The sequence below is a fragment of the Crinia signifera genome, chromosome 19 (assembly GCF_055691185.1).
Source record: "Crinia signifera chromosome 19, ASM5569118v1, whole genome shotgun sequence".
In the NCBI taxonomy this organism is placed as follows: Eukaryota; Metazoa; Chordata; class Amphibia; order Anura; family Myobatrachidae; genus Crinia; species Crinia signifera.
Genome location: NC_139226.1, coordinates 45,311,313 through 45,323,836, shown reverse-complemented (window position 1 = coordinate 45,323,836; position 12,524 = coordinate 45,311,313). Strand labels below are relative to the sequence as shown.

General features: G+C 50.9%; 1 protein-coding gene across 1 annotated transcript in view; it reads left to right on the top strand.

The window, feature by feature from the left end:
• LOC146042469 (C-Jun-amino-terminal kinase-interacting protein 3-like) overlaps positions 1–12,524 on the top strand; it is a 113,491-nt gene that overhangs the window by 31,805 nt on the left and 69,162 nt on the right. The window contains exons 3-4 of the mRNA XM_083162461.1: positions 340–410; positions 2,690–2,781. Coding sequence (XP_083018587.1) covers positions 340–410; positions 2,690–2,781 — 163 coding nt within the window. The remainder of the gene's footprint in view (positions 1–339; positions 411–2,689; positions 2,782–12,524) is intronic.

The following is a 12,524-nucleotide window of genomic DNA, read 5'->3' as shown; positions in this document are numbered from 1 at the left end:
CAGGGTGAGAAGGCTCCAGCCAATCAGCTCCAATATGTAAATTGACAGCTGATTGGCTGGTGCATTATCACCTTGCACATTATGGGGCAGATGTATTAAGCCTTAACAAGAGACAAATGCAAGGGTGATCAAGAGAGATAAACGTCCAGCCAATCAGCTCCTTACTGACTTTTTCAAACACAGCCTGTAACATGGCAGTTAGCAGGTGATTGGCTGGACACTGTATCTCTCTTTATCAGCCTTGCATTCATCTCTTGTTAAGGCTTAATACATTTGCCCCAATGTTCTTTATGTCTCTAAATATTGTCATTCTTCTCTTCTCTGTAACGTTTGTCCCAGTTGTTGGCCTGGAGGAGCAGAAGGCGCTTCTGAACAAGGAACTGGCATCCCTCACACAAGTCCATGCCAAGGTAAATAGAGTACCACAGTGCATTTAGTACATGGAACACAACCATTACTGCTTTGTGCATTCCTTCTTTGGGTTTAGTCTTAGGTCGAACTCTTGTTGAGCAGCTGATCTTAATTAAATGCAGGTATGCAAAAGTATGTAACCTCTATCTTACAAAGTGCTTCATTTATGACGGGAAAGTACAGCAGATGGGTTGGGCACGAAATCCAGGCAGGCACAATCCTGATGATCTCGATGCCAACAGCGGCATCCCTGTATTTTAACCCTACATTTGCCTCTAGCCCACCCCTACGGCAGCATAACTTGCCCCCCACAACCTACACGTATTTAAAGCAACACGAACTATGGCCCTTATTCAGATCTGATCGCAGACCAAATTTGTTCTCAAAATGGGCAAAACCATGTGCACTGCAGGTGGGGCAGATGTAACATGTGCAGAAAGCGTTAGATTTGGGTGAGTTATTTTCTTTCTGTGCAGGGTAAATACTGACTGCATTAATTTACACTGCAATTTAGATTTCAGTTTCAACACACCCCACCCAAATGTAACTCTCTCTGCACACGTTACATCTGCCCCACCTGCAGTCAACTGAATAGTTTCACAACAGAGGTGCAGTGGCGATTAAGAAATGGGAACGGTGAAAGGCAGATGACAAATGGAGATTATTTATTGATTACCAGTTATTTATATAGCGCACACATAGGGGTATTTTCAATGTGCTTTGGCGAGCTGGAATGGCGAGCAGTGTCGATAACTTGCCATCACAGCTCGCGGGTCAGTATTCAACTGACCCCTTGCCGTTGCCACCTCGCTGGAAACGGCTAAATGGCTAGGGTTGCCGCTATATGCAGTGGGCTTGCTGTATTAGCGCCGAACCTCGCCGTTTGGGGGAATCCTTGCTGGCGAGGATTCCCCTGCAACATAGAATAGGATGAGCGGCCGGTGAGGGGGTTAGATGGTGAGAATGGCTTGTTTTTTTCAGCAATCCTCGCTGAAAGCAAGCCACCCTCGCCGCAGAAACCGCCTCACCAGCCACATTGGATACTGCCCATAGTCTGCAGTACTTTACAGAGAATATTTGATACATACAATCCAATATATACATTGATACAATATATACATTAGCGCCTGCCCCAGTGGAGCTTACAATCTATATTCCCTATCACATGTACACGCACACACAGACATTCTAGGGTTAATTAACCTACCAGTATATTTTGGGAGGAAGCCGGAGTACACCGAGGAAACCCACGTAAGCATTTTGAGAATATATTAACTCCACACAGCTAGGGCCATGGTGGGAATCAAACCCATGACCTCAGTGCTTTGATGCAGTAATGCTAACCATTACACCATCTGGTGATGCACTCTGTGATTGACACATTATGAGAGAGCTGTGGCTGGTTGTGCCGACCGTACGTTTTATTGCTAACTTTGGGTTCCACACTCTTGACACACGCACATACTTGATTTGAAATCTCCACCTCGCATAGGGCCTTATTCTAGTTCACTCTTAGAGGCAAATTCCTTCTCAGATGGACAAAACCATGTGCACTGCAGGGGGGCAGATGTAACAGGTGCAGAGAGAATTAGATTTGGGTAAGTTATTTTGTTTCTATGCAGGGAAAATACTGACTGCTTTATTTTTACACTGCAATATAGATCTCACTTTGAAGAAAAACCCCACCCAAATCTAACTCCCTCTGCACATGTAACATCTGCCCCACCTGCAGTGCACATGGTCACAGCGACAGTCTATTTGAGAAGGAATTTGCCTCTAAGAGTGAACTAGAATAAGGCCCATAGTGCCAGGTCCAATTTCAATGGTATTACTAATGGAAGTGTGATCGTTGAATATATAGATGCACAAAGTGGGCGTCTCGGTTCTAGCACAGTCAGATGTACACTTGTACACTAGGGAAAAGGCTGATACTGGCATTAGTGTAAACTCCATGACCTGAAAAAAGGGTAAATAACCACTTGTTAGAGTATGTACTTGGAATGGAAATAAGAATAAAATGTTACACAAGAAGCAGCTCGGACAGTGTCGATTCCCACCTTGGCCCTAACTGTTCAGAGTATATTCTCCCCTCGCTTGGGTGGGTTTCCTACGGGTACTCCGGTTTCCTCCCATATTCCAAAAATATACTGATAGGTTAATTAGGTTAAAATGAACCCTATAATGTTTTGTGTGTGCTTGTACATGTGTATATGGTTACTGTGGTTATACTGTATATAAATAACATTTTAGTTTGGCTAACCTTTCCATCCTCCTGCAGATAGTGAAGAGTTACAAAGAGTTAAGGTACCAGCGATCTCTTTCCTTGGAAGCCGCTCGCCATTCTGGACGTACCACGCCGCTAGCAGGAGTGTGAGTGATGCTGAAACACGTTTATATTGTGTATCTCAAGTGCAATATGGCTGCCACCTGTGCAGGAAATGTCCTGGCTTTGTAATGCTCATTATGCTTAACTCACAGTAGAGAGGCCCATTTGTCATTGTTTACAGAAGAGGAGACCTGAGACAGGTTCCATTGATATAAAACATACACACTTATTTTAGGGCTATAATTCTGATAGATATAGCTATCTTTCTTTCTCTCTTTGTTTCTCTTTGTTTCTCTCTTTCTTTCTTTCTCTCTTTCTCTCTCTCTCTTTCTCTCTCTTTCTCTCTCTCTCTCTCTCTCTCTCTCTCTCTCTCTCTCTCTCTCTCTCTCTCTCTCTCTCTCTCTCTCTCTCTCTCTCTCTCTCTCTCTCTCTTCTTTCTTTTTTCTCTCTTTCTTTCTCTCTTTCTTTCTCTCTTTCTTTCTCTCTTTCTTTCTCTCTTTCTTTCTCTCTTTCTTTCTCTCTCTCTCTCTCTCTCTCTCTCTCTCTCTCTCTCTCTCTCTCTCTCTCTCTCTCTCTCTCTCTCTCTCTCTTTCTCTCTTTCTTTCTCTCTTTCTTTCATCATTACTAGGGTGGCCAATCCCGGGATCGGTGGGATCCCAGGATTTGGCCCCAAAATGTCCGGGATTTCAATCCCAGGATTGGAGTATCCAATCCCGGGATTTCGGGATTAGACTGCGCATGCGCAGTCTAATGCCGGGCAACATCTGTGCTCCCTCTCAGACGCTGCCCGGCTGTTCCAGACCCGGTGTGCTGCCTGCTCAGCGTGATTCGGTCATAGGTCACACTGCGTGGCATCACCAGCACCCGGAACTTGCTCGCCGGCGGGCCTATGCCTGCGGCATTCCCGACGCCTGCCCCCGCACCACTACCGCCTGCTCCCCTCCACAGCTCCCAAAAAATTAGTTATGTGGGGGTACAGCGGCAATTTTCTTTTAGGGATGCCAATCCCGGGAATCCCGGGATTGAAAAAAATGCCCCGGGATTGGCATCCCTAATCATTATATTACTCAGGTTAATACATTATTGTTGGAATTGCATCGGTATTTTTTATTTTTTTTTAAGATACTGATGATAAAACCACTACTATCCACCAGTGATGATTTATTAGCTAGTGATGTATACATTGCTGGCACCACTGCCCACCAGGGGTTAAAGTAAGTTGGAACTGGGCAGAACTGTGTACTGTCAGGCGGAACTTTCCTCCACTCACCTTGCCTCCCTGTCTGTCCCTGCCTACTTCGCTAAAGGAGACAGCCGGGCAGAGCGGTGGAAATCCCGGCTGCCTCAGAGCAGGTCCATCCGTCCCATGGCACAGCCAAATGTAACCCCTGAGCATGTAGGTAAGCGGCACTTATGTGGCATTATATGTAATAGACATAGGGTGTGGTACAGGGGTCCGACAGTCGGGATCTCGACAGTCATTAGACCGACGTCAGGAACCCGACAGTCATTAGCCCGACATCGGGATCCGACTGGCCGGACCCAGACAGCATGGTGAGCGCAACTAAGCCCCTTGCGGGCACGGTGTCTCGCTACGCGAGCCACCTATTCTATTCTCCCTCTATGGGGGTCGTGGACCCCCACGAGGGAAAATAGCCGGTGGCTGTCGGGAACCCGGCTGTCGGTGTTTTGACAGCCGGGATCCCGACGTCGGGTAAATGCCTGTCGGGACCCCGTCCGGCACCCCAATGTATATGTTACCACAGCCACTGCCCCCCAATGTATATTTTGTTATGGCGGTAAAGGTCCATACACACTGGGCAACTATGCCCAGTGGACAGCGATGATGTCAATCACCGCTGCGGGGAAAGCCACTCAGTGCATACACACTGAGCCGCTTTCCCCCTGGCCGGTGCCGACGGAGGGGGGAGGACAGCGTTGCATAGCTCAGTGCTATGCAAAGCCATCCTCCACGCCGCTCATCTGCAGATGAGTGACTTTCCCGGCGATGATGCGGGAGCGCACAGCAGCGCTCATCACCGGGCCAGTGTGCATGGGCCTTTACATATACATGGCTGGCGCAGGTGAACGGATTTTTCTTACGGCCAGCAGTGGATGCTGGGAAATGTGGGTATTCCGGGGCTGGAGGTCCGGGCACCAAGGAGTAGAACTTATTTTGGCTAGTGCAGCCCCAGGCTCCGCCCCCCTAATACCCTTTCCTGTCCTCAGGAAACAAAGTGCCGATTCCCTGTGTGTGTGGTGTGAAGAAACTGTGATATACTGCAGTGTATTTTATCTGTCTTTTTTATTTTCAATAGTTTGTTGTGTTAAACTGATGTGGGTGTTTTTATGCCACATCTCTCTCTGTAGGGCTGACAGGGAGCGCAGTATAAGTTCACTGATTCATTTATTAAGTGACTGATACAGTTTCTCACACAAAATATCACTGGTGTACTTAGGTAACTCCAGTTGCAGACATTACTCAGCACACACACATCCTGTCAGCAAAGGGTTCAGGGAGATCCCGCAGGCCTGGTCCCGCTCCAGCGCTGCACGCATGTACATGCACCGTATGTAAAGAAAACGTAGCTAGTGCTGAGCAGAACCACTCAGGCCTCTGTGACCGTTGCTCTCAGCCGGGGCCTAGTCCACAACCCACTGTGGATGTTCCCTGCAGGCCAGACTGGGCTGCAGACCTGTCCTCTGCGATGAGGGAACTGGCTTCTCAGCTGGCAGCGTCACGCAACCCCGAGGCTTCCCCTGCACCTCAGGTTCAACCCCAGCCAGTAGAACCTTCTTGGGTAGCAGGACTATCACAATCCGTCCAAGGTTTGGTGCAGGTTTCATCCTCTCTTCAAAATGCTCTGTCGGGATCCGTTACTCATAGACCACCCAGACGTGAGGTGGCTCAGCCCCTCTTACAGGACACAGATGATGATGATACCTCTGAGGAGGATCAAGACTGTGGTGTTCTTAATGCAATTGATGATGCGGACACTGATACTGATGATCATATGTCCCAGGCCAGAGTGGACAGCCTTATTAATTTGATACGGCTCACTTTTAAAATAAAGGTGCCTGAGGCACAATCCTCTGCAGAAGGGCCGGATACGGAACCAGTGTTCAAATGTAAAAAGGACACTGCATTTTTCCCTCAGTCAAAGCAGTTGGATAAACTGTTTGAAGAACCATGGAAACATCCTAATAGGAAATTCCTTGTTTCAAAACGTATTCCTTCTTTTTATCCCTTATCGGACGACCACAAAAAATGGGATGACCCCCTCAGGTAGACGCCCATGTTACCAGACTAATCAAGGCAACGGCTCTGCCCATACCAGATGTAACCTCTTTAAAAGACCCAGTGGATAAGAAGCTTGATCAGTTTCTCAAGTCCATATATTCCAACGCAGGGGCAGCCCTGCGGCCTAGCTATTCAGCTGCCTGGACAACCAGAGCTATAGCACATTGGGCGGATGCTTTATTGGAGGGTCTACAGTCAGGTACCAAAAGATCTGAGTTACTATATTTGGTGGACAATATTAGGGAGGCTAGTTCCTACCTAAGTGAAGGAGTATTGGATGCTGGAATATTTGCATCCAAAATTTCAGCAGTGTCAGTGGCTGCAGGCAGAGCCCTCTGGCTTAGATCATGGAAGGCGGACAATGACTCAAAGCGAGCTTTAGAGGCCTTGCCATTTACGGGGGGTATACTGTTCGGAACGGAACTGGACAAAATTGTAACTTCCATTGCAGCCTCAAAATCTGCCTTTTTCCCCACAGGAGCCACTTAACCTAAGCAGCAGGCTTTTCGTTTTTTTTCGTCCCTCCAGTAAGGCCAGATCCCATTATACAGGGTCCTGGTCAACAAGGTCACAGCAGTCCTTTCAAAAAACACAAAATTCCAAACCCAAACAGGGATGGGCAGCTCGACGTCAAACCCCAAAGCAGGCTGACAAGCCGGCAGCCTGTGCCGTGGGTGGGAGGCCACCTTCTAGAGTTTGCAGAGACCTGGTTAAGTTCCACATCGGACTCTTGGGTGTTGGAACTAATATCACACGGTTATGCTCTGACCTTTTGCTCCAGACCCGCAACACAGTTTTTGATACTTGTGTATTAGAGCGGCGCCCCCAATGTACATCGCGCAATGTTTTTATCGCATCGCATGCCATGCACCCGATGGCATGCGATGCAACGTGATTTTGGCCCCCTATGCGATGAAACATTGTATAAGCACCCTAAAGGGTGCTTTTAAGCACCCAAATGGGTGCTTACAATGTTAAATGCACCCCCACGCCACCCCCCCACTATAAACGTGAACCCGAAGCGTGGCGAGCGCAGCGAGCCCGCAAGGGGCGGCGGTACGCGTCCTCCGACCTTTTCATACCCCCACTATCCACGTTGGCGTGGAGTTGAGAATAGAAAGTGTGGCGAGCCCGATGCGTGGCGAGCGCACGCGGATACCTGTGAAGCCTGTGAGGGGACGCCGTTACCTGTGAAGGTATCCGCGACCCCTCGCTGCGCTCGCCACGCTTCGGGCTCGCTGCGCTCGCCACACTTTCTATTCTCAACTCCATGCCGACGTGGATAGTGGGGGTATGAAAAGGTCGGAGGACGCGTACCACCGCCCCTCGTGGGCTCGCTGCGCTCGCCACGCTTCGGGTTCACGTTTATAGTGGGGGGGGGGGGGGGGTGGCGTGGGGGTGCATTTAACATTGTAAGCACCCATTAGGGTGCTTATACAATTTTTAATCGCATCGCATTGTATGCCATACACCATGTCATACAATTTTAAAATTGTATGACATTGTACAATATCGCGCTATATCGCGTCGCATCGCATACCATCGCATGCCTTATGGTATGCGATGCGATGGGCGCCGCTATAATACACAAGTACCTAGTTTTTTACAACAGATCTCCCACTGGACCCTCTCAAGGCAGCAGCCCTCGAGACGGCTGTCTCAACCCTGTTGGAACAAAGGGTGATTATACCTGTTCCGCATTCCCAGAGAGGGACCGGATTCTATTCCAATTTATTCCTAGTCAGCAAACCAGACGGGTCCTTCCGACCTATATTGAATCTCAAGAAATTGAATGTTTTCCTGCGAGTACCCAAGTTCAGAATGGAGTCTCTGAGCTCAATCCTCAGTGCACTGGAGCCAGGAGATCTGATGACCTCACTGGACATACAAGATGCATATTTGCATATTCCAATCATACAGGAGCATCAGAGATTTCTCAGACTTGCCATATTGGATCGCCATTTCCAATTTCGTGCTCTCCCGTTTGGGCTCTCAACAGCCCCCCGGGTGTTCACGAAAGTCATGGCGGCTCGCTTACACATTCTAGGTATTCTAATTCTTCCTTACCTAGACGATCTTCTCATTGTAGCGCAATCACAGGAGGAAATTCAGAACCATCTACAGATTGCCCTCAACCTTGTTCAATCTCACGGTTGGATAATTAACTGGAGGAAATCCAGCTTGACCCCATCATCCTCCATGATACATCTGGGGGCACTGATAGACACGAAAGCTCAAAGAGTGTTTCTTCCCCAGAGCAAGATACAGGACATACAATCACAGATCCAGTTCTTTCTGACACAATGCAGGGTGTCTGTCCACCTCTGCATGACATTGATTGGGAAATTGGTATCCACCTTCCCAATACTGGAATTCGGACAGTTCCACTCTCAGAGACTACAGCTAGCCCTGTTATCTCGGTGGAATCGATCGCACATGGATCTGAAGAGACAATTCCTCACGATATCAGCCGAAGTCAGACAGTCCCTTCAATGGGTGCCGGACGGGGTCCCGACAGTCGGGATCCCAACAGTCATTAACCCGACGTCGGGATCCCGACTGTTAAAACACCGACGGCTGGGTTCCCGACGGCCGTCGGCTATTTTCCCTCGTGGGGGTCCACGACCCCCATAGAGGGAGACCCCCATAGAGGGAGAATAGGTGGCGAGCATAGCTCGCCACCGTGCCCGCAGCGTGGCGAGCGCAGCGAGCCCGCAAGGGGCTTTGTTGCGCTGGCCACGCTGTCTGAGGCCAAGCAGTCAGGATCCTGACATCAGGATAATGACTGTCGGGATCCCGACTGTCGGTGAATCATACCACACCCCCTTCAATGGTGGCTACTGTCAGAAAATCTAAAAAAGGACGGTCCTTCGCAAGTCACGACTGTCATAGTCACAACGGATGCCAGCTTACAGGGTTGGGGAGCAGTGACGCAGGATCAGTCTTTCCAGGGCCTGTGGACACACCAAGAAACAAAGCTACCAATAAACATTCTGAGGGTAAGGGCCATTTACCGGACGTTTTGCCAATCAGGGAGTCTTCTTCACGGAAGGCCAGTCAGAATTCAATCAGACAACTCGACAGCTGTCGCGTATGTGAACCATCAAGGGGAACCCGGAGCCGAGCAGCCATGCTGGAAGTGATCTACATCTATACAGGGCTGGCATGTGAGCCGCACCCAGGTACAGGGGGGAACATCTATACAGGGCTGGCATGTGAGCCGCACCCAGGTACAGGGGGGAACATCTATACAGGGCTGGTATGTGAGCCGCACCCAGGTACAGGGGGGAACATCTATACAGGGCTGGCATGTGAGCCGCACCCAGGTACAGGGGGGAACATCTATACAGGGCTGGCATGTGAGCCGCACCCAGGTACAGGGGGGGACATCCATACAGGGCTGGCATGTGAGCCGCACCCAGGTACAGAGGGGAACATCTATACAGGGCTGGCATGTGAGCCGCACCCAGGTACAGGAGGGAACATCTATACAGGGCTGGCATGTGAGCCGCACCCAGGTACAGGAGGGAACATCTATACAGGGCTGGCATGTGAGCCACATCCAGGTACAGGAGGGAACATCTATACAGGGCTGGCATGTGAGCCACATCCAGGTACAGAGGGGAACATCTATACAGGGCTGGTATGTGAGCCGCACCCAGGTACAGGAGGGAACATCTATACAGGGCCGACATGTGAGCCGCATCCAGGTACAGAGGGGAACATCTATACAGGGCCGACATGTGAGCCGCATCCAGGTACAGAGGGGAACATCTATACAGGGCCGGCATGTGAGCCGCACCCAGGTACAGAGGGGAACATCTATACAGGGCCGGCATGTGAGCCGCACCCAGATACAGAGGGGAGCATCTATACAGGGCTGGCATGTGAGCCGCACCCAGGTACAGAGGGGAACATCTATACAGGGCTGGCATGTGAGCCGCACCCAGGTACAGGGGGGAACATCTATACAGGGCTGGCATGTGAGCCGCACCCAGATACAGGGGGAACATCTATACAGGGCTGGCATGTGAGCCGCACCCAGGTACAGGGGGGAACATCTATACAGGGCTGGCATGTGAGCCGCACCCAGATACAGGGGGAACATCTATACAGGGCTGGCATGTGAGCCGCACCCAGGTACAGAGGGGAACATCTATACAGGGCTGGCATGTGAGCCGCACCCAGGTACAGGGGGGAACATCTATACAGGGCTGGCATGTGAGCCGCACCCAGGTACAGGGGGGGGACATCTATACAGGGCTGGCATGTGAGCCGCACCCAGGTACAGGGGGAACATCTATACAGGGCTGGCATGTGAGCCGCACCCAGGTACAGGGGGGAACGTCTATACAGGGCTGGCATGTGAGCCGCACCCAGGTACAGGGGGGGACATCTATACAGGGCTGGCATGTGAGCCGCACCCAGGTACAGAGGGGGAACATCTATACAGGGCTGGCATGTGAGCCACATCCAGGTACAGAGGGGAACATCTATACAGGGCTGTCATGTGAGCCGCACCCAGGTACAGAGGGGAACATCTATACAGGGCTGGCATGTGAGCCACATCCAGGTACAGGGGGGAACATCTATACAGGGCTGGCATGTGAGCCGCACCCAGGTACAGGGGGGAACATCTACACAGGGCTGGCATGTGAGCCGCACCCAGGTACGGAGGGGAACATCTATACAGGGCTGGCATGTGAGCCGCACCCAGGTACAGGGGGGGACATCTATCTATACAGGGCTGGCATGTGAGCCGCACCCAGGTACAGGGGGGAACATCTATACAGGGCTGGTATGTGAGCCGCACCCAGGTACAGAGGGGAGCATCTATACAGGGCTGGCATGTGAGCCGCACCCAGGTACAGGGGGGAACATCTATACAGGGCTGGCATGTGAGCCGCACCCAGGTACAGGGGGGGACATCTATCTATACAGGGCTGGCATGTGAGCCGCACCCAGGTACTGGGGGGAACATCTATACAGGGCTGGTATGTGAGCCGCACCCAGGTACAGGGGGAACATCTATACAGGGCTGGCATGTGAGCCGCACCCAGGTACAGAGGGGAACATCTATACAGGGCTGGCATGTGAGCCGCACCCAGGTACAGGGGGGAACATCTATACAGGGCCGGCATGTGAGCCGCACCCAGGTACAGAGGGGAACATCTATACAGGGCTGGCATGTGAGCCGCACCCAGGTACAGGGGGGAACATCTATACAGGGCCGGCATGTGAGCCGCACCCAGATACAGGGGGAACATCTATACAGGGCTGGCATGTGAGGAGCACAGGAGGGAACATCTATACAGGGCCGGCATGTGAGCCGCACCCAGGTACAGAGGGGAACATCTATACAGGGCTGGCATGTGAGCCGCACCCAGGTACAGGGGGGAACATCTATACAGGGCTGGCGTGTGAGCCGCACCCAGGTACAGGGGGGAACATCTATACAGGGCTGGCGTGTGAGCCGCACCCAGGTACAGGGGGGAACATCTATACAGGGCTGGCATGTGAGCCGCACCCAGGTACAGGGGGGAACATCTATACAGGGCCGGCATGTGAGCCGCACCCAGGTACAGGGGGGAACATCTATACAGGGCCGGCATGTGAGCCGCACCCAGGTACAGGGGGGAACATCTATACAGGGCTGGCATGTGAGCCGCATCCAGGTGCAGGGGGGAACATCTATACAGGGCTGGCATGTGCGCCGCACCCAGGTACAGAGGGGAACATCTATACAGGGCTGGCATGTGAGCAGCACTAAATGAGGTCTTTTATAGCCTTATTACAAAGCTGCCATGATAGCACTAGGCAAATATCTTACCCATATTATACATTGTGTGAAGTATGCGGCATTACCTGGGAATACATTTTCAAGACATTTAGTTATCAATGAGTTGGATGTAACTGTCAGCATATTAAAGCAAATCAGCAGCTCTTCCAACACACCCGTGAGGTGGCTGCCCAGTGTCGTTTTTTTTAATGGGGTATCGCCATTAGCCCTAATCCCCAGTTATCCGTTCTGTTTGGAACATGACGGGATCTATGGAGGTGTGGGACGCCATAGCACACTCTACAATACTGTTCTTGTAGTACAGGTAGCTGTAGGCATTGGGCCTGCTGTCTCAGGGTTTCTCAACCAGTGGGTATGTGAGCTCAAACGATAACAGTTCATCAGGAGCAGGTGATATATTTCACCCTCAACATTTCACCCAATGGGCTCGACCCTGTTGCGCCTGAGGAATAAATTCTGCCCTCCTGTTCTAATCAGTCTTATTAGACGTCGCCACCCAAAGCGTGGAGTCTGGTCACGTAAGCTGTGATCGATCTCTACCACCCTTTCTGCTGTTTCATCGAGGGCCCATGTTGTAAAGTACTTCATCTTCATTGCCATCAGACAGCCATGGTGTGCATAGCGATCAAAATGACGCACAAAGCCGGCACCGAACATTGTGATCTCCAGTTTTCCATTCTCAATGG